This window comes from Cervus canadensis, chromosome 7, assembly GCF_019320065.1.
Source record: "Cervus canadensis isolate Bull #8, Minnesota chromosome 7, ASM1932006v1, whole genome shotgun sequence".
Lineage (NCBI taxonomy): Eukaryota > Metazoa > Chordata > Mammalia > Artiodactyla > Cervidae > Cervus > Cervus canadensis.
This window is the reverse complement of record NC_057392.1, coordinates 21,277,747-21,298,292: the sequence shown is the minus strand read 5'-3', so window position 1 is coordinate 21,298,292 and position 20,546 is coordinate 21,277,747. Positions and strand designations below refer to the sequence as shown.

The 20,546-nt window shown below is 54.3% G+C and overlaps 2 protein-coding genes across 2 annotated transcripts in view; one reads left to right on the top strand and one right to left on the bottom strand.

The window, feature by feature from the left end:
* Positions 1-4,457: 4,457 nt before the first annotated feature.
* LOC122445179 (stefin-C-like) lies at positions 4,458-8,742 on the top strand. Its single transcript, XM_043474138.1, has 3 exons — positions 4,458-4,613; positions 7,829-7,930; positions 8,403-8,742. The coding sequence occupies exons 1-3, from the start codon at positions 4,539-4,541 to the stop codon at positions 8,529-8,531; spliced, it is 306 nt and encodes a 101-aa protein (XP_043330073.1). The 5' UTR covers positions 4,458-4,538; the 3' UTR covers positions 8,532-8,742.
* A 6,244-nt stretch (positions 8,743-14,986) lies between these two features.
* PDXK (pyridoxal kinase) overlaps positions 14,987-20,546 on the bottom strand; it is a 30,775-nt gene continuing 25,215 nt past the window's right edge. The window contains exon 11 of the mRNA XM_043474521.1: positions 14,987-20,315. Within this exon, the coding sequence (XP_043330456.1) occupies positions 20,203-20,315 (113 nt within the window). The 3' untranslated portion in view covers positions 14,987-20,202. The remainder of the gene's footprint in view (positions 20,316-20,546) is intronic.

The window sequence follows — 20,546 nt, the reverse complement described above, 5'->3', positions numbered from 1 at the left end:
CTAAGATGTTGATGTTTATTCTTCCCATCTCCTGCTTGAACATGTCCGATTTACCTTGACTCGTAGTACTAACATTCCAGGTTCCTATGCAATACTGTTCTATGCAGAACCAGATTTTACTTTCATGACCAGAAAATCTGCAACTGAGTGTCATTTCTGCTGTGGCCTGGCTACTTCATTCTTTCTGGGGCTATTGATGGTCCTCCTCTGCTCTTCCCCAGTAGCTGATGGGACACCTTGATCAGTTCTATGAAGACCTAGAAGACCTCCTAGAACCAACACATAAGATAGATGTTCTATTCATCTTTGGGGATTGGAATGCAAAAGTGGAAAGTCAAGAGATACCTGGGCTAACAGGTAACTTTGGCCTTGGAGAACAAAATGAGGCATGGCAAAGACTAACTGAATGCTGCCAAGAGAATGAAATGAGACCTGGGGGACTCGTGTTTCGGTCTCATATCTGTTCATCTTTTTGTATAGTTTATGAGGTTCTCATGGCAGATTTGTTGGGGTGCTTTGTCATTCTCTCCTCCAGTGGCAACTAACCGAGCAGTCAGTGTTCAGATGGAGCCACAGACTCAGTGCCTGGTGCACATTCCTGAGTTGTTCCCAGATGCCATAACTACCCCCGCAAGGGAAAAAAAGCTAATAGTGTGAGGCCAGGCTGTAGCCATGACATCAGCTGTTCCAGCTTGGGCAGTACTGAGCTCAAGGTTAGCACAATTCCAAGAGCTGGCCTCAAGAGATGGGACTAACACTCTTGCCCATCGCAATGTATATTTCTGTGGGCATCAAAGTGAGTGTACCTTGTTGTGCCTGGACTTGTGAGCAGGCCACTCAATTGTCAGCAAAGGGTGCTACAGACCCAAGTCAACATCGTCTCTGAATATACAGTGCCATATGTCAGCATGAAGAAGTTTCACAGAAAGAGATTCCATCCCGATACAGTTCAGTTCAGATCAGTTCAGTCACTCAGTCATGTCTGACTCTTTGCAACCCCATGGACTGTAGGACACCAGGCATCACTGTCCATCACCAACTCCCAGAGTTTGCTCAAACTCAGGTCCATCGAATCGGTGATGCCATCCAACCATCTCATCCTCTGTCATCCCCTTCTCCTCCTGCTGTCCATCTTTCCCAGTATCAGGGTCTTTTCCAGTGAGTCAGTACTTCGCATCAGGTGGCCAAAGGATTGGAGCTTCGGCTTCAGCATTAGTCTTTCCAATGTATATTCAGAACTGATATCCTTTAGGATTAACTGGTTTGATCTCCTTGCAGTCCAAGGGACTCTCAAGAGTCTTCTCCAACACCACAGTTCAAAAGCATCAATTCTTTGGTGCTATTCTTTCTTTAAGGTCCAACTCTCTCATCCATATATGACTACTAGAAAAACCATAGCTTTGACTAGGTGGACCTTTATTGGCAAGGTAATGTCTATGCTCTTTAATATGCTGTCTGGGTTGGTCACAGCTTTTCTTCCAAGAGAAGAAGATTTAATTTAATTTCATTTAATTTCATGGCTGCGATCACCATCTGCAGTGATCTTGGAGCCCAAGGAAAGAAAGTCTCTCACTGTTTCCATTGTTTCCCCATCTATTTGGCATGAAGTGATGGAACCGGATGTCATGATCTTTGTTTTCTGAATGCTGACTTTTAAGGCAGCTTTTTCACTCTCCTCTTTGATTTTCATCAAGAGGTTCTTTAGTTCCTCTTCATTTTCTGCCATAAGGGTGGTGCCATTATCATATCTGAGGTTATTGGTATTTCTCCCAGCAATCTTGATTCCAGCTTGTGCTTCATCCACCCCAGCTTTTCTCATGATGTACTCTGCATTCAAGTTAAATCAGCAGGGTGACAATATACAGCCTTGATGTAGTCCTTTCCCAATTTGGAACCAGTTTATTGTTCCATGTCTGGTTTAAGCTCTTGCTTCTTGACCTGCATACAGAGTTCCCAGGAGGCAGGTAAGGTGGTGTGGTTTTCCCATCTCTTGAGGAATTTTCCAGTTTGTTCATTTTGAGACTTCAGTGCAGTCAATGATGCAGAAGTAGATGTTTTTCTGGAATTCTCTTGCTTTTTCGATGATCCAATGGATGTTGACAATTTGATCTCTGGTTCTTCTGCCTTTCTAAATCCAGCATGAACGTCTGGAAGTTCTCAGTTCATGTATTGCTGAAGCCTGGCTTGGAGAATTTTGAGCATTACTTTGCTAGCATGTGAGATGAGTGCATCTCTGCAGTAGTTTGATCATTCTTTCGCTTTCCTTTCTTTGGAATTAGAATGAAACCTGCCAATTCTGTGGCCACTGCTGAGTTTTCCAAATTTGCTGGCATATTGAGTGCAGCACTTTCACAGCATCATCTTTTAAGATTTGAAATATATCATGGAATTCCATCACGTCCACTTGCTTTATTTGTAGTGATGCTTCCTGAGGCCCACTTGACTTCACACTCTAGGATGTCTGGCTCTAGGTGAACATGTCATTGTGGTTATCTGGGTCATTGGGATCTTTTATGTCTAGTGATTCTGTGGTATTCTTGCCACCTCTTCTTTATATCTTCTGCTTCTGTATGGTCCATACCATTTCTGTCCTTTATTGGGCCCATCTTTGCATGAAACGTTCCCTTGGTATCTCTGATTTTCTTGAAGAGATCTCTAGTCTTCCTCATTCTCTTGTTTTCCTCTATTTCTTTGCTCTGGTCACTTAGGAACACTTTCTTATCTGTCCCTGCTATTCTTTGGAACTCTGCGTTCAGATGGATATATCTTTCTTTTCTCCTTTGTCGTTCACATCTCTTCTTTTCTCAGCTATTTGTAAGGCCTCCTCAGACAACCATTTGCCTTTTTGCATTTCTTTTTCTTGGGGATGGTGTTGATCACAGCATCCTGTAAAATGTTACGAACCTCATCCCTAGTTCTTCAGGAACTTTGTCTATCAGATCTAATCCCTTGAATCTATTTGTCTCTTCTACTGTGTAATTATAAGGGATTTGATTTAGGTCATACCAGAATGGTCTAGTGGTTGTCCCTCCTTTTTTCAATTAAAGTCCTAATTTTGCAATAAGGAGTTCATGATGTGAGTCACAGTCAGCTCCCAGAATTGTTTTTGCTGACTCTATAGGGATTCACATCTTTGGCTGCAAAGACGATAAGCTATCTGATTTCCACTCTGATCATGCAAGAATTATCTCGAGTCTGAGCTATCTCAGGGCGGGAGGAGGGAACAGGAATTTTAGGGAACCATTGCCTGGAACCTCCACCCTCCCCCCACACACCCCCGGGAAAAACACAATAACAAGCCCTTGCCTGAGTTGTCTCAAAATAGGTGTTCCCTGTAAGGTGTGCGTTACTGAGAGGCTGCCGCCAAAATCTAACTGGAGACTTCTGGGGGGCCAGAAGGAGGTGGGTGAGGCCAGGCTGCGCTATGTCCTGCCAACCTCCCAGAAACACTCCCGCTGGAAAGCCTCTTGCCTGAGAGATGTGTGCGCCACCAGGAAGGGCCTCAGACCACACCTGGGCACGAGAAAGATGACTGACCGAAGACGACCTGGAAAGCCAACCCCCCCCCCCCAATATCCAGCCCGGGTCTGGGCTGACCACAGGGCCGAGCACTTCTCCTGAGTCCCCCTGACTCTGCCGCCCACCTCCCAGGTGCCACTTCCCCACCAAGACCTCGGCCTTGTCTCTTACTCCATGTGTCTGCTCAGATAATTGGTTTCCCAGTGTTCCCCAAGAGCCCAGGCCTGGACCGTAGTAGGGTGCCCCCGCCCCAGCCTGGGTAATAGTTGAACCGACTCTAAATCCTATCCCACACCCATCAGAACCAAGCCCTAGTAAGCAGCACCATCCACCTGACCCCCATGCTGTCTGAGGCCCTGGAGTCACCCCCTCCCTGCCCCTGGACCCTCTGTGGCTCTCCCTCCTCCCACGTCAGCCCTGCCTGTGTCACCGGTCACACGTCCATGATGTGCATAGCAGCCCACAGGACAGGCCAGGACGGGTAGGGCTCTGAGGCTGGCTGGGGGATGAGGGGCTCCAGGTGGGCACAGGCAGGTCCCACTGAGGCCCAGGTGGCCCCGGCCTCTCTCCTCCAGGTGCTGAGCTGGTGGGGGCTTCTCTTCTCTCCGCCCTTGGCAACTCTCAGGTCCTGCTGGTCCCGTGTCTCCTGACCTATATGGAACCCGAAGGGTCGGTGACCCCCCTCAACCTCCCATGTGAGTGGATCCGTCTGTATCTGGCGATTCTGTCGTTGCCTCCCCCCACTTCCACCCCCATCCAGCAGGGAGCTCCCATGCCTGCCTGTGACTTAGCCACCCACAGGAAGATGCCGATGTCCTGCCCCCCGCCCCCATCCCGTGTCACAGCATGTTCCTGAATGGGACCAGGACTTCCCCTCCTTGTTCCCTGTCCGTCAACCCATGCTCCGCCCATGCATCACAGGACCATCCCTCCAAGTGTGGGAGTTTCCCATTAGCTCGCTAGTCCTGAGAGTGTCAGCAGCTCCTACAGGTCATCTGCCCAGCCTGCCGACAGCCAAGATGTTGGGGCCAAAGGTTGGTGGGTTCTCAGAGACTCAGGCTGCCACAGCCAAGACCCAGGCCATCGCTGACCAGGTAGGGCTGCTGCGGGCAGATGGGGTCCTGGGACCACGGTGGTCAGCAGTCATGACCTCTGGGACAGAGGCACTGCACCCTAGCACATCCCATTCTCTCTTGAGAAGAGAGAGGGGCAGAGGAGTTGGAGGGGGAGGCAGGGTGACATTTGGGGAAAAGCACATGGAGAGGAAAGGACACAGCAGGGGGTGAGGTCATCATGAGTGAGTCAGGGGCCCAGGCCTCCTAGACTCAGGCTGTTATTTTAGCCTCTCGTGTAGGTTTGAGATGCTCTCCAGTGACACGTTTACAGACTGAAAGTTGCTGGGCCAAGTAGGCAGAGTCTGGATCAGACCCTGGGCAGCTGTCCAGCCCCTTTTCCAGGAAAACTCTTGCACCCGAGGGTCATGTGGGATTGGGGTCTGTCCCCCTGTCCTCATAAGGAAGAGAAGTTCAGGGCCTGGGGTGGGGTATTCGAGTTCTGTTGAGAAGAGGAAACTTGAGACAGACGGCTGGGTCCCTTATCTTTCCCGCCCACCCCTGCCCTGCTCCCTGCTCCACTGCTGCCTCCTACATCCCAGGGCATGTGCTCTGCCGAGTCCTCAATCCTACCAGGGCATGCGCTCGGCCAAGTCCTCAATCCTACCAGGGCATGCACTCTGCCGCGACCTAGATCCTACCACTGGGACCATCTAATATCAGTCAGGGAAGGGCTGAGTCAGTCTTGGGAGACCTTAGCGACTGAAGGATCTGGGGGACAGCCAGTGAGAGCCAGGCAGAGGGGTGTTCCCTGTTCTCCCCCTCCACGGCCACTCAGCCCAGCCCTCCCCGCCTCTTCCTGGCTCTCCAGGCCTGAGAATCCCTGCTGGCCATGTGAGCCTTGCGAGAGGGTAAGCCCCCTCGGGAGACAAGGGTTTCCGTCTCCAGGGGCTGCACTTGGGGTCTATCCCATGAGAGTCACATGTCAGGGCACCATCCTCACTGCCCCTGGGAGCCATGTGGCCACCTGTGTGCTGGGTGGGCTCTGTGAGGGGCAGGGGCACCGTCTGGAGGCCTTTTGTACTGAAGCTTTCATGAACAGATAAGGGGAAGTGAGGCCAGAGATGGACCTGTGCCCACCACATCCAGCCAGGCTTGCACAGAGCAGGGCTCTCCTGCTTCCACTCCTGAGACAGACAGAGAGGACGATTCCATCCCAGGCCCCCAGGAGGGTCTGTGGGTGTCACTCACCCCCGGGTTGGATAAATGATCACAGGGTCAGTTCCCTACAGCTCCGTGAAGAAGGGTTGCATGGGTGAGAATTGAGACAAGGGTGGGCCCTGGCCCAGGGGGACACACCCACACTGACCACCCTGAGAGCCGTGGCAGCCTCCTGGAAGAGCAGGTGGCCCACCTTCTCACCACCTGACCCTCCCTGCTCCTGTCCTTTCTCCCACCTAATCACCAGAGTGCGGCTCCCTGCAGGCCCTTGCCAGGTGACTCACTGGCATGCATAATGGTGATGCCCTTGGCTCCCCAAGCAGCAGGTGCTTGGGGTTCAAAACTCCTCCGACCCCCAGAACTGGTCTGGGGACTTCAGCGCAGTGAGCTCCTGTGGCTGCTGAGCACTCAGAAACCAGATTAGATCTTAAAGTCAAGACAAAGCAACCTGCTCTTCCTTCCTCCATAACAAGCTCACTTCCCCAAAGGCCAAGACCCTAGAAAACCTGACTGATCCAAGAGTATTATTACCATCTGACACCAAAGACCAGAAACAGCCTCTGCCGAACGGCCCTGCATCCTAGGGGGACCACCTAAGAAGGCAGCAAAGGACCACCCTGGTGACCCAGGGGAGAAGAATCCACATGCAGGGGACCTGGGATCCATCCCTGGTCCTGGAAGACACCACATAGTGCTGAGGAAGTAAGCCCAAGTGCCACAACTCCTGGGCCTGAGCTCCAGAGTCAGGGAGCCGAGACTCCTGAAGCCCCCGTGCCTACAGCCTGTGATCTCAACGGAAGCCCCCACTCTTTGAACCTGGAGAAAGCTCGCATGCAGCCTCCAAGACCCAAGACAGCCAGAAAAAAACAATAAGTAAGTAAAAGTTAACAACGGAAAACCCAGAGTTACGGCACGTTTAAAAAATGAAAACTAAAAATAAATAAAAGTTTAAAAGTAGAAAAGCATTTTTTTAACTGTAATAGTGCTTTATCTGTTGCAGAAGAAACTGGGATTCCTAAGAGAACCCTGGAAAAGGAAATGACAACCCTTTCCAGTATTCTTGCCTGGAGAATTCCAGGCAGGCTACCGTTCATGGGGTCGCAAGGAGTCAGACACCACTGAGCAACTAGCATTTTCACTTTCACTTTTTTGCCCAAGAGAATTAACGCACCTCTATAAGATCAAACCAGTCAATCCTAACGGAAATCAACCCTGAATATTCACTGGAAGGACTGATGGTGAAGCTGAAGCGCCAGTCCTTTGGTCACCTGCTGGGAAGAACTGACTCATCAGAAAAGACCCTGACTGGGAAAAATGGAGGGCTGGAGGAGAAGGCATCAGCAGCTGAGATGGTTAGATAGCATCAGCCACTCAATGGAGAAGAATGTGAGTAAACTCTGGGAGACTGGAGGACAGAGGAGCCTGGCATGCCACAGTCCATGAGGTCACAAGGAGTCAGACATGACAGCAGCTGAACAGTAACAACAGAAGACGGAAGACTGGATTTGTAATAAATATTTATTTATTTTGGCTGTGCCACTTAGTTACTTGAGGCATGTGGACCTTCCTTGCGGCATGTAGGATAGAGTTCACTGACCAGGAATAGAACCCGGGCCCCTTGCATTGTCGTCATTGAGTCTTACAAACTAGACCACTGAGGAAGTCCCTGGAAAATTATATTTAATGTTCCATTTAGTTTAACTCTTTAAAATATTTCAATTTTCACTTTTAAAAGATTAACTAAAAAAGGGTATGTACTCTTTCAAAAGAACTAAGTAAAAAGAAAAACAGGGTGTGAACTTATACACATGGTCTTGATGCTGAAAATGTAAAATTCCCATCCTTGAAAAAGGAAAGAGAAATGATACAAAGAATATTTTTCTGTCCTTTCTCATCAGAGTCAACAGTTGAGTGTGTCTGCTCAGCTGTGAAGAACAGACGTGCTCCAGAAAGAGTGTAGAATGTGGGCACTAGAGTTCAGCTGTAACATCTAATACAGGTGAGCTCACCTGTCTCTCCCTTCTCCCCTTCCCCAGGTGAAGTCCCAGCTAGAGGAGAAGGTGCAGAAGAAGTTCCCAATGTTCAAGGCTGTGGAATTCAGGAGCCAGGTGGTCGCCGGAATGAACTACTTGATCAAGGTGGGGTGTCAGCCTCTTGGGAGAGTCTGGCTGACGTGGGAGCTCACAGGTGCCCAGGGCAGGGGTGCTCAGCAGGGTTCTGTGGCAGCCCTCAGCTTCAGGGGTTTGGTGGCTGTCTAAAATGAGCATGTGTGTGCAAGCATGTGTGTGTGCACATATGTGCACATGTGCATGTGTGTGCATATGTGTGCACGTGTGTGCTGTGGCCTCCTTGGAGAAGAGCACCTAGCCTCTCGGGTGACTGAGGGCTCTGATGGAGTGCCTGTGGGTGAGGGGTGCTGGCTGGGCACCGAGGGCATCCCTTGCACTTGAAGGAGGAAGGTGGCAATGTCCTCAAGTCCAGTCTCTGGGGACATGAAGAGACGCAGCCTCCGGGCATCCAGGGCCTTCCTGCCCGGCCAGCCAAAGCCAGCAAATCAGGGGGATGTGGGATGAGAGGCCCCACCTGCCCCTCACTGGACTCTCCTTTCAGGTTCAAGTGGACGAGGATGACTTCGTGCACATCCGAGTGTTTGAAAGCCTCCCGCACGAGAGCAAGCCCGTGGCCTTGACGAGCTATCAGACCAACAAAGGCAGGCACGACGAGCTGGCGGACTTCTAGGCCCAATTTTACAGAGTCCATTGCCCATGTGGGTCTCTCCTCTGCAGGCCTGTCTGGGACCAGACGTGGTGCCCCTTGGGGTGGGGTGGTGTCTCTGTTCTCTGCTTTTGCTGTGTTCATTTTTTTCTCCCAATCCTCAATTTTAACTAAATTTCTTTCAAGGAGGGCTTGTGTTATCTTTAAATAAATATGTGTTTTCTGTTTTCACAAATTGTCTCTGTTGGGGTTTGTTTCTTCATCTGAAGCTCCGATCACAGTAGAGAAGGGTCAGCAGGTGAGAGGTGGCCTGGGTGGAGCCCCCACTGGGCCTCCTGCAGCCTGAGCCCCCTTCCCTGAGGAGCCGAGGAGGGGGAGAGGGTGGCCCAGGTGACGGTGGGCGGGTGGCACACCCAGGGTCCCGGGAGCCTCTGCTCTAACCACAGCTCCACACGCCGGCATGGTGACGCTGTGTCGTGGCTCCAGGTCTCAGAACCCCCCACCCCACCCAGTACAGTAAGAGGGGCTGAGAAAATCCGACCCTAGAGCATTAGTTCTGGATGGACTCAGATACATTCTAGATGGACTCAGATACGTTCACGCATTTCTGCTTGGGTAGAGACGCACAGATGTGTGCAGGGGGGCGGTGACCCGCAGGGCCCGCTGAGAGTCACGTCCTGCGAGCCCAGCTCCAACTACCCACTGACTGTCCGGGGTAAGCGCTGGGTCTGTCTCAAGGCTTCCTGGTTTCCGCAGCCAGTTACTACCTTTAGTGAGGTCAGTCCAGTGGTGTGTTTGCCATGTGTGTGTGTCTATGTGTGTGTTTGTGTGCAGTAGAACAGAAAAGTGCTCCCTGTCCTGTAAGACAACACTGGGGACAGCTCTATGAGGCTCAGGGTCCAGGTAGACAGCCTGTTCCTGAGGGTCCGAGTCTGTCTCCTTCCTGTCTCCACTTTGTCTCCGGGGCAGGTGGTGGTTTGTGCCAGGCCTGTCACTGGAGGCTGGGAGGTGCAGGTCGTGAGGGTCGAATGCAGAGCAGCTGAGCACTCCTTGGGGAGCAAACAGACTGTGAGAGCAGGAGAAGGAGACTCTGAGTCAGGAGCTGTGTGTGTCCTGCTCTCTGCTGAGCTCTAGGATAGAAAACTTGCATCTCGGGCTGTTGGTCTGGGAAATCAGAAGCCAGCGAGCCCTTTTGTGTCGACTTGAAGAGCAGCTGTATTTCCACCCGGAAACTTCCAGTGAAAGGCAGGGGATGGGGGATGCTATGTAGGTGCCTGGACAGGGCCGACAGCCCTCATCTCACAGCAGGGAGCATCTCATAGCTGGGAGCACGGAGCACAGGGATGGATGCAGGTGTGACCACCGGGTTCAGACAGAGGGTCCCCCAGGTGTGTCCTGGGGGTGACAAGGTTTTGACACCAGAAGAGCTGGTGGTTGCAAACCATTGTGAATGCACTAAACACTGAAGTGTACACTGTCACATGGTGAACAGACTTCCATGCCAGCCCACAGGTTCAGACCCCACACTTCTACTGCAGGGACCACAGGTTTGACCCCTGCTTGGGGAACTAAGTTCCCACATGTCACACAGGGCTGCCAAAACTAAGTCAATTAAATTATTTTAAAAGGAGGGAACCTACTTTAAAAAATAAATAAAATAAAAAGAATAAACACAGTGGTAAAGTGTATATTGTGTGAGACTAAATATAGTGGTAAGGTGTATGTTGTGTGAATCATACTTCGGTAAGAAATCGACTAAAATGCCAACAGGACACCAGAGGCAGTCTGGGGCAGGGTGGCAGAGGGTTTCAGGGACTTCTGGGGGGTGCTCTCTCATTGCCCCCAGACCCAGTGTCCCCACCAGCCATGGGTACTGACCTAGTGGACACCCCTGCTCTCTGGTCCCCAGCACCTGCTTCAGGGACCCCCAGGGGTACCTAGGCCCTACCTGCTCCAAGGCTATCCTCTCCAGCCAGTCTCTCACTCAGCCCCAGCCCTTAAAGGTCCCCCACTGGGAAGAGAATCTGCGCGGTCCCTCTCTGCACACTTGCACAGGGCACCTCAGGTCACCCACCCTGAATACCCTCTGTTTCCTGGACCAGACTGAGGTTTGTGCACTGGGGAGACACAGACACAGTGGCCCACCCCACTCCCACCAGGCCAGCACCCCAGTCCTCAAGCTCTCCAGACAGGGAGGAGCCCCTCTGGGTGGGCAGGCACCTTCCCCGTTCCCACCCCATCCTCTCTCAGCAGCCCTTGGGGGCTTCTTCCTCCCCTGTGCCCAGAATTTTGGGGCAATGCTTGGAGGTTCTGCCGCCCGGGTCCCCAGACTGCTGAGTGGCTGGCCCTGTGTGATGTGGAGGCCGTGTCCCTGCTGCGGGGCTGGGCTGAGGAGAGTGCGGGGCCCTCCAGGCTCAGATCAGAGAGAGTAGCCCGCGGGCACAAGCTCTCTGAGTGCCCTGGGAACACGGGGTCTCTGCCGACAGATGAGGTCTGGCAGGTGTGGCTGGTGAGGCTTGTGCCCTGCAGACACCTGTGGCCGTGACCATCTGTCTCATCCAGCTGGAGTGCCCAGGGGGCCCTAAGCGAGCTGCCCGAGGAGGCAGTAACTCCTGCTTCCCATCCTCTCCAGAGCCAGGGTGCAGGGGCTCCAGGGCTTCAGAGCTTCCTGCTTCTCAATCCCCTCCACAGCACAACCTGGTCAGGAGTCTTGCCTGGGCACAGCTGTGATGGACTCTGCCGAGCTGAGCGTTTGTGTGCCAGATCCCCCACTGGCAGGGGCAAGAGTGGACAGCAGGGCAGACCGGGCCTCTCTGTAAGGGAGCTTATGATGTCATGGGTGACCAAACACTGATGGCTTCCCACTCAGATCCAACCTCCCCACCTGCCCTGAGGAAAGGGGGACTGTATAATTGGGACACATGAAAACCCACACTTCCCAGACTTTGCAGCAGGTGTGGTCACACAAGCAGGTGGGACTCAGGCACAGCCTGATCAAGGGGCTGCCATAGGGCCAGAGTCTGCTGCAGCTGGCGTGCTTTCCCAGAACTCCTCTCCCAGGAAGCTCTGTGTGACCACAGGGACTGGCATGTAGGTCCACTGGGGCAGGGGGAGGTCCTGAGGGCCAGCTAGAGGACACGGCTCCTCAGGAGCCTGGTACCTGACCTGGCGTGGCGGGTGGGGAGGAGCGGAATTGCTGGGCCCCTTTGGTGGAACCTGACCACGTCTGCGCTCCTTCTCCTCACTCTTCCCCATGGGGATGCTCACCTTTGCCACCTTTAAGGATAAATCATCAAGGAGCACACACGGGAAGGGCTGCCTGGTGGCTGGCCTGCCCAGGCCCTCAGGCTGCATGTGGCCCTGAACACTCAGACTAGCAGGGAGAATTACAGCCTCACCCTGTACAAAGCTGTCTGTGGATATGGTGGCCTCCTGGCCATCGAGCAGGTATGCCTGGCAGGGTCTCTGGGATGAGGGCATGATGGGCTTTTCCCATTATGGGAAGCATGGGCTCTTCCCATCAGGGGAAGCAGACCAGGGGCTCAGACGCGACATACGCCCCCAGGAGCCCAGACCGGGCCCAGGCCAGGGCACTGCTGGGTGACCCACCAGCAGCCAGCTCAGCAGTCCTGGGCGGTGTTTGCCCCAGAAGGTCTTTGTTTGGACTGGGGGGTGAGGGGGCAGCCAGAGATGTAAGGGGGTGGAGCTTGGGGGATGAGCAGTCTGGCCACCTCCCTGGGTGGAGAGGCACAGCTTCCATCTGGACTGGAATGCTGAGGGAGGGGAGGGGGGCACTCGGCCGATTGTGCGGGTCGGGGTAGGCCTGAGACCTGCCCCACTAAAGTCCCCTGGGGATTCTGAAGGGCAGAGGGGTTGAGAGCTGGCAGGGCTAGCCCTGGGGCCCTGGAGAACGCGGTCAGGTTGGAGCCACATACCTGGCCGCGAGGCACGGAGGCTGGGCTGCAGCCCTGACTCCTTTGCTTTGGGCCAGTGGCCAATCTGTGTTCCAGGGAGCCTCTCAGCAGAGCTGGGACCTCGGCTTATAGAGATGGCTCTCCAGTCCCCAACTGTGTCTTCTCGTGGACTTCTTTTCTGAGGTCTTAGGGCCCCCAGCCCAGGGTGACCTCATTTAACTGAACTGTATCTGCAAAGACCCTATTTCCAAATAAGGCTGCACTCACAGGTTAGGATAGACACTCTGGGGACACAATTCAACCCACAACCGAAGTCACAGATGGCCCACATCAGCAGATGTTCTTCTGTTGTAGCTGACGCATGGCACCCAGCCCCGTCTCCCACCCCGAGACTCCCACCCACCTGGTGCTGCCCATGTCTGCTGGCAGCCAGGAGCTGGTCCTGTGCTCCCAGGGCATGTAGGGCCTTCCTAGCAGCCCAGGCTGTGCTTCCTTCTTCACTTGGCCGAAACCTGCCTGGTGACAGGCCTGGAGCAAAGGAGGCAGGGGAGGCCCATCTGAAAGGAACAAGCGTCAGTATGTCTCAGGGGTGTGACTGTTGCTTGGTCTCCAGATGAGGGAGCTGAGTTTCAGCAAAGGCAAGGGTGGTGGTCTGCTGCAGCATGGGGCATCTGGAAGAATTAGGGGTTGGGTTCAAGATCCTCAGGTGCGTCCTTCAAGCATCCCTATCTCAGGCTTGGGGCCCTCTCCTCCCCTATGAGGACCCTACTTTCAATGCACCGGGCTTCCCAGGTGGCCCAGTGGTAAAGAATCTGCCTGCCAATGCAGGATATGTGGGAGATGCAGATTCAGTTCCTGGCTCAGGAAGATGCCCTGGCAAAGGAAACAACAACCCACTCCAGTATTCTTGCGTGCAGAATCCTATGGACAGAGGAGCCTGGTGGGCTACAGTCGATGGGGTTGCAAAGAGTCAGACATGACTGAGCGACTTAACAACAATCAACTTTCCATGCTATCCAACAACAATCAACTTCCCATGCAATCCACAGTCTTGGTTTCCAGGGCTGCCAGACCCCAGGTGTCTGCATTACTCGTCTGTCTCCACACGTGTCTGCTTCCCTCAGCATCTCGTGAGGACACCAGGTACCAGATTGAGCCCCACCCTGCTGCAGTGTGACCACACCTTAACTAGTACATCTGCAAAGACCGTGTTTCCAAATGTCACACTCTGAGGTTCCGGCGGACCTTTTTGGAGGACACCATTGATCTGGGGGAGACATCTGTCAAAGCTAAACTTAAACATACTTTTCAAGGTTGCTACCTTCATAACAAGACCCTGAATTCTACACTCAAAGTGGGCAAACTGTGAAATGTGAATTGATCTCCATGAAACTTTAGTAAGGAAGCGGGGAGAGGGATGGATGGAGGGAGGGGAAAGTGCCTTGTCTCTTCTCCCCCCACTCCAAGGTCACACACAAGGGCCACACCCTGGGGAAAGCAAAGCAACGACGGAAGGGGCCAGGGCCAGCCTTGTGCTGGCTAAGACCCTGCTGCAGGGGCCAGCCTGAGTCTGCACCTCCTGGGGAATTTATTCAATGCTGTAATTTAGGCAGAATTTCAGACAGGATGAGACTATGTGGCTGTGATCCCAGAAGCCCTGGGAAAGCTCCCTGCAATGCACGTTCTAGTGTCTGAATCCTACGGATGTACCCTACACAGCAAAAGGGACTTTGCAGATGTGTCTTAAAATGAGGAGTTGGTCTTGGAGTAGCCAGGTGGGCCCAGCATCATCACAGGGTCTCCATGAGAGGGAGACAGGAGGGTGGGTGTGAGGGAGACTGAAGAGGTTATGCTGCTGGCTCTGAAGGTGGAGGAGGAGCCATGAGCCAAGGGGCACAGGTGCCTCTAGAAAGATGGAAAAGGCAGGTTAGAGATTCTCTCTGGATCCCCAAGAAGGAACCAGAGCCGCCCACCCAGACATCTGACCTCCAGACTGTGAAAGGATAAGTCTGCGTTGCTGTAAGCCCCTCAATTGGTGGGAATGTGTTACAGCAGCCACAAGATCGGTGTCCCAGCCTTGAGGGCTGCACTGGGCTGGCAGAAGGTGATTTGAGAAATGGAGTCAGAGGTGCTTCAGACAGGACCCTGCATCCTTGCCCGCCTTCTCCCTGCCCGTCCGATGGAGCCTGGTGCTGCCTGGAAATGACGCTTGGACTTATTTACAAAGGTGTCAGTAGATGGCAGGGAGAGCAGGTACCGGCCGCTCACAAGACCAGTGCTGTCACCAGCAAGACGTGAAGGAAGCCGGAAGGAGCGTGAGGCTTGGTCAGTGACCAAAGCTGCTCCTCAGAATCGGGCAGGAGGGGTGGGGAAAGGGACCTGCACTCTCTGATCCCCAGCCCAATCCCAGGGGAAGCCCAGGGGCCTGGAGCCCACTGCCTGGAGCATCCAAACAAGCCCCGCCCCCACTTCCTGGGCAGAAAACAGACAGGGTTAGATGGATAGGACATCTGGCCACATGGGAACGAAGCTCCTCTGGGAAAAAGAAACCACACTTCAACAGCATCACCATGAAAATATTTATTTGTGATAATCATAAGTCAGTAAGACAGAACAGACAGACACAGCCTCGACAGCGCTGCAAGGGGTTTATGTTTAAAACACATCCACAGGCGCACAGTAGGTGGGGCTGGCACGTAGAGCACAGGGCTAGTGAAACCATCGCCGGAACCGCAGGGAGCCCCTCTGGTCCCGAGGCTGTATCATTTCTCCCAGATTCTGGAAGGACAGGGTCGGCACCAACTGGCCTGAGTCAGAGCCTCAGTCCTCCTGCGGGTCCAGGTTTGTAACTGTTGCAGGAAACCCCGAGTGAAATTCTAGAAGTACGCAGCTTTGAAGCCAAAGACATTCAACACGCCACCTACACACCCTTATCCTTCAGGGGCTGCGTGGAGCGAAGTAAGAATTCACTTCTACCTCCCCAGCATCAACATTGACGCCTCCCATCGCCAAGACAATGGTCCCAGGTATTTTGCGGAAATGCACAAATTGCCTCTATCCCCTCTTCACTCTTTGGGGGCACACTGGGGGCGCTGCTGCCAGGCTCATCCATTCCCTTCGTCTGTCCCTCCTCCATCCTGGTCATGACCCACACTCACCTTCCTCGTGCCAGAAGCTGGGGGCTGGGTGAGAAAGCAACAGTGGTCCAGACCCCGCTGACCCAGCTCTGTATCCTTGGGTGCACGAGGACCAAGACCCTTGTCTGGGGGCTCCCGAGCAAAGGGCCCTAGGGTGGTGTGCCCCCTCTGTCTGCCTGATCCTGCCGGGCGGAGGGCAGCTCTCGCAGGACAGCGCTGCCCCCGGCCAGGCTGAGTGGCCCATGGCATGTCCTCCCAAGAGTGTTTCCTGCTGCAGAAAATTGGGCTGCTGAGGGGCCGGGAGCGTCCTTCCCTGCAACCCTGAAGCTTGGGGCCCCTCCCTGAGCACAGGGCTCTGCTTGGCTCTGACAGTGGAGAGCTTTAAAAACACCTGTTTGCTCTGCCAGGAGTTAAAAAGAAAATTCTTAAAAGAAGTTTCCACTCATATAAAGTTTTAAAATATTCTCTAAGCCAGACCTAAAATGGCTTGCCAAATGACCAAACGAACACACGCTGTTGGGAGCAAAGACCTCTAGTGAAAGGCAGGAATGTAGCTTGTAAGACAATGTTTCTTGATCGGTGTCTCTGCACATTAAGAACAAGAAGTCTTGCACCAAGGAGTCCAGGGGAAGATGGGAGCAAAGGACAGCTCACGGTTTTAGGAACTGAGACCCTGGGCCATGTGGCAGATACACTCAGGGCCCCTTTCCCCACGCAGTGAACAGACTACAAACCCCAATTCTGGTTACGATCGCCAGACAGGAAAGCCCCTGAAGAAACACCCCTAGAAGGGTGGCTGCTGGGTCGCACCAAGGGGAGCGGGGAGAGGACCTGTGCCCTCACTGCCCCCTGCTGGCAGAGACCGGAAGCAAGGCAGGTCTCAAACCACTGTGTTAAGTCGCGTTAGTAATGACTCTGTGTGACCCCACCGACTGTAACCCACCAGGCTCCTCTCTCCATGGGATTCTCCAGGAAAGAACACTGGAGTGGGTTGCGAAGCCCTTCTCCAGGGGATCTTCCCAACCCAGGGATCGAACCTGCATCTCTTACGTCTCCTGCACCGGCAGGCGGGCTTTTTACCAGTAGTGCCACCTGGGAAGCCCTCCGAAAACAACAGAGCTGTCTACAAAAGCGGGCTCCTGCTCAGGACGCTCACGGCTGCAGAAGCAGACACAGATCCAGGCATGCCAGCTCTGCACAAGGCTGCAAGGCCACACGTGTGCAGGCGCTCGATCCCTGCTTGGTGGGGACCAGCCTGACCGGCTCTCACGGGCAGACCTGGAGAACATTGCAGGAGGTGGGGCGGGGTCTTCTGGGGAGAACACAAGCATCCTGACCGAGCAGGCCTAAGTTCAAGGCTTCCTGGCCTCAAGCCATAGACACAGGCTCCCAGAGGGAGAAGGCCCGCTTTCCCGAGGGCCAAAGGTTCCTCTGGGTGCCCCCTGGCACATCCACCTGCCACCTCCCTCAGTAGACACGGGAGTCAGCTCTCCAGGGAGGCTACTCGGGGTGATGAGAAGTGAAGCCCCCAGCAGTTGGGCAGTGGGAGGTGGTCTGGATCCGAGATGGGTGGGCCTGGGATCTCAGAACTGAGTCTGGGAGCCACGTGGCTGCCACCCAGACTCAGAAAGCCAGGACCGCATGGCAGCGGCCCTGTGGGCACATACTTCTCTGCTCCTCAATACACTCCCCTCCTTCTGGCCCAGGCAGGTGCTGAGGGGTCCTGAGCAGACCCCTCCCCGCCCCAGAGGGAGACCTGAGACCAGGCGGGCAGCCAGGGCGGGCTATTCTGGCTTGGAGCACAGCCCAGTTCTGTGGTCACAGGCACAGTGATTCACAGACGGGGGCCCCCACCGCCCCAGGCAGGTGGTCCCGAGAGGGTGGTTGCTCAGCGCGGTCCAGGGACCTCCAGACAGAACAGTGTCCCCTCCTTTACGGTGAGAACTGAGGAGTGAGTTCAGTCCTCAACTGAGGAGTGAACAGGAGGTCTGAGCAATGAGAAGGTGAGGAGCCCCAAGACAGGCTCAGCCACTGTGAAATTAAACACACTCTAAAGACTGGGTCTGACAAATTTAAGGATAACAGAGCATCGTTTTCTACCATTGCTGACACTGCTCACAAAAATAGCGCAGGCTAGCCTGGCTACCTCTGCAGGACTTGGCACTGATTCAAGGCTGGTTGAAGAAGAAGGACCATGTTTTGTAATCTGTCTCTAAGGTCTCCAGGAGAAGGTCTGAAATCTACACCCAGGGAATAAGCAAGCAATTCAGGGCCAATATAGCTCTCATCTTAAATTACTATTTTCTATGTTACTCAACTATAGAAAGTAAAAAAAAATAAAAAGGGTAATTCTAACTTGGACCCCAACTGTATCAGAACCCACTGCTACCAGGCTCGGGTAAGTTCTGGATGGGAAATTCTGAAGAGACAGCCAGGGCCTCTGCTGTTGTCACGAAAGATGGACTAGATCCCCAGGGGAAGGCGCCTGAGATACACAGGTTCAGCAACATCACAACAGACAAAGAGCGCGCTTTGCTTGGGTGGGGAGGTTGGAGGTGGTTCTCACAGAAGATAAAGGTCTCTCTGTGGGTCCCAAGCACCCCAGACACTCCCAGGAGCCCCACTTTCCTTCTCCGAGCGCAAGGGGCTTGGGCCCTGGCCTCTCCTCACAGCTGTGGCTTCATAGTTCAAGGAGACGGAAGAGCTCACGGTTTTACCGGTGGAGCAGCTCTGATTGTTCTGTGTATGATTCTGAGAATTAAGAGTTAAATCCACAGTGGGGGCCAGGACTAAGAAAGCACACTGTTTGCCAAGTGCATTTTTCTTTAACTTCACAGTGGACACAAAACAAGCTGCTACCCCCAACACCATGTTTTCAGGGCGGGTTTTCACCATCTTGTTGAGATAATCAAGGTTCTTGCTTAAAAGTGTAAGTCATCTTACACTTGCTCTCCCTAAGGTTTGGTTTTTTTTTTAAAACAGGAAACAGGAAAAAAAAAAAGATTTCCCATGGGCTGGCGGTGTGGCCATCTCCCAGCTCTAGTTGGCAGTGACTGTCTTTTCCGCGAAGGGCTCTGTGAAGGCCAGAGCCCTGTGGGACTATGGTGGGTCCCTGGCCGCCCTACTGGGGGGCTGTCCCCCGCCAGGCCTTCCTGCGCCTCCTAGGCCAGCGGGCCCTGCAGGGACCAGGAAACAGGACAGGGACATGTGCCCTGACCCGCTGGCCACTGCAGGGAGCTGAGAACCCTGACCCTGTACAGAGGAACTAATGCCCGAGTTACAACATTCAGAACATGAGTGGAGTCGGGGAGAAAGACAAGAGTGGGTGCACAGCGTCCTGGGGAGACCAGCCTGCCGTCATCCGGGGGCATCTTCAACACAGGGAAGAAGGCGGCCCTGAGGCGGCGAGCATCCTGGAGACACAGGCCCGGCCTCAGGAGGGGACCTGCCTGTGGGGCCGGGGCTGCCTTAGGAGAGCCTGCTTCCCCAGGGATGCCCATCTGGGCCCGAACATCCTGTAGTCTCCCTGCTTCCCTCCAGGTTGTGGGTTTCTGAGAGGTGCAAACCCCACAGGCCCCAGAGTCGGGGGTGGGCTCTGAGCATGGGGACACCCCACCTGCATCCATGCTGGGGGAGGGTCCTCAAAATTCTGGGCAGAGCGGAGCCGGGGAGGTCACCCGAGCAGCGGACGACTGGACTGGTGTCAGGACTGGCGCCCCACCCACAGTGGGGGGGGCGGCGCTGCACCTTGCTTCCCGGCACCTGGCGGGCTCGGGACACAGGCAGCAGGGGAGCGGGGGCATGGGGACAAGATGACTGGGGTTGGGGTTGCACACACCAGCGGGGGGCCAGGCAGGAGCCCACCTCCGCCTTCTGGACACACCTGTCACCAGCAGTGGGTGGCAAATGCACAGCATGCGACCGACTGGCTCAACCATAAGGAGCCTGAAGATCCACAGGCGCCCTCGGCCACACTCCAGCCTCTGTCCCGTGGGGGTGCCTAGCGACGCTGAGTTACAAGGCAACCCCCCTGCCTGAAACACGAGAGACGTGCAGATTTCCGGGGTCTTGGGAAGGTCCCCGCCAAAGTGACTGTGCAGCGTTTGTGCGTCTGAGCTTCAGGAACTCATTCTTACGAAGAACAGAAGCAGAGACCCTGAAACCCACAGGGGCTGCCCTGCAGCAAAGCAGGAGGCAAAACATTCTGAACAGGGAACACAGAAGGCGAGCTGAGAGCAGGGATAAAGACAGGTACATCATTTTTCTGGACATGAACACTAACCCCTGACTCGCTGCGAGAGGCGGACACCGTGGTCTCCCTGGGCCCCGCGCTCAGGAAGGGGACGTGCCATGTGCCCCAAGCCAGCCCGGGGCCCGGAGACCAGAACACGGAGCTGGTTTTCCAGGAACCGTGGGGGAGGGGAGCTGGGGGTCCCAAATTACACATCTCTGTGATCACTTTGTTATTTTTAAAAAGCATGACTGGCACATTTTCACAATTAAGACCAGTGGATGCTGGACACTCACGAAAGAAAAAAAATACCAAGTTTCAGTCACACCTCTAAGGCAGACGTTACATTTTTCACAAGGTCGGAAACGGAGACACCTAACACTGGGAGTGACGGAGGCGGGTTCGCGAGGCTCTCACAGCACCGTGGCCTGCACGACGATCTCGGGGCTCTCGATGTCCTTCTTGCTCTGCACCATCCTCAGCTCCAGCTGGGCGGGGCTGGGTTTCACGCCTTCCCCAGACTTGGCTGCAGGACAAGCAGAGCATTGACAACAGGGCCGGGGGAGGGGGGGGGGGGGGAGTCATTCCGAATTTCTCTCTTCCTTCCCTTCGCCTTTGGGCTGAGTCCCCAACGCTCATCCCTGAGTGTCCATCTCAGCAGGGATGGACATGCTGCTCCTCCATGCTGCCCCTCCCCAGCCCTGAAGGCCCCAGCCAGGGAGACAGTGGGAGCCTCGCCCTGCATGACGCCGCCCCA

Coding starts and splice junctions, on each gene's coding strand:
- LOC122445179 (XM_043474138.1), top strand. CDS start 4,539: ATGTTGGGGCCAAAGGTTGGTGGGTTCTCAGAGACTCAGGCTGCCACA. Junction 4,614..7,828: donor CCCAGGCCATCGCTGACCAG/GTAGGGCTGCTG, acceptor CCCCTTCCCCAG/GTGAAGTCCCAGCTAGAGGA. Junction 7,931..8,402: donor GAATGAACTACTTGATCAAG/GTGGGGTGTCAG, acceptor CTCTCCTTTCAG/GTTCAAGTGGACGAGGATGA.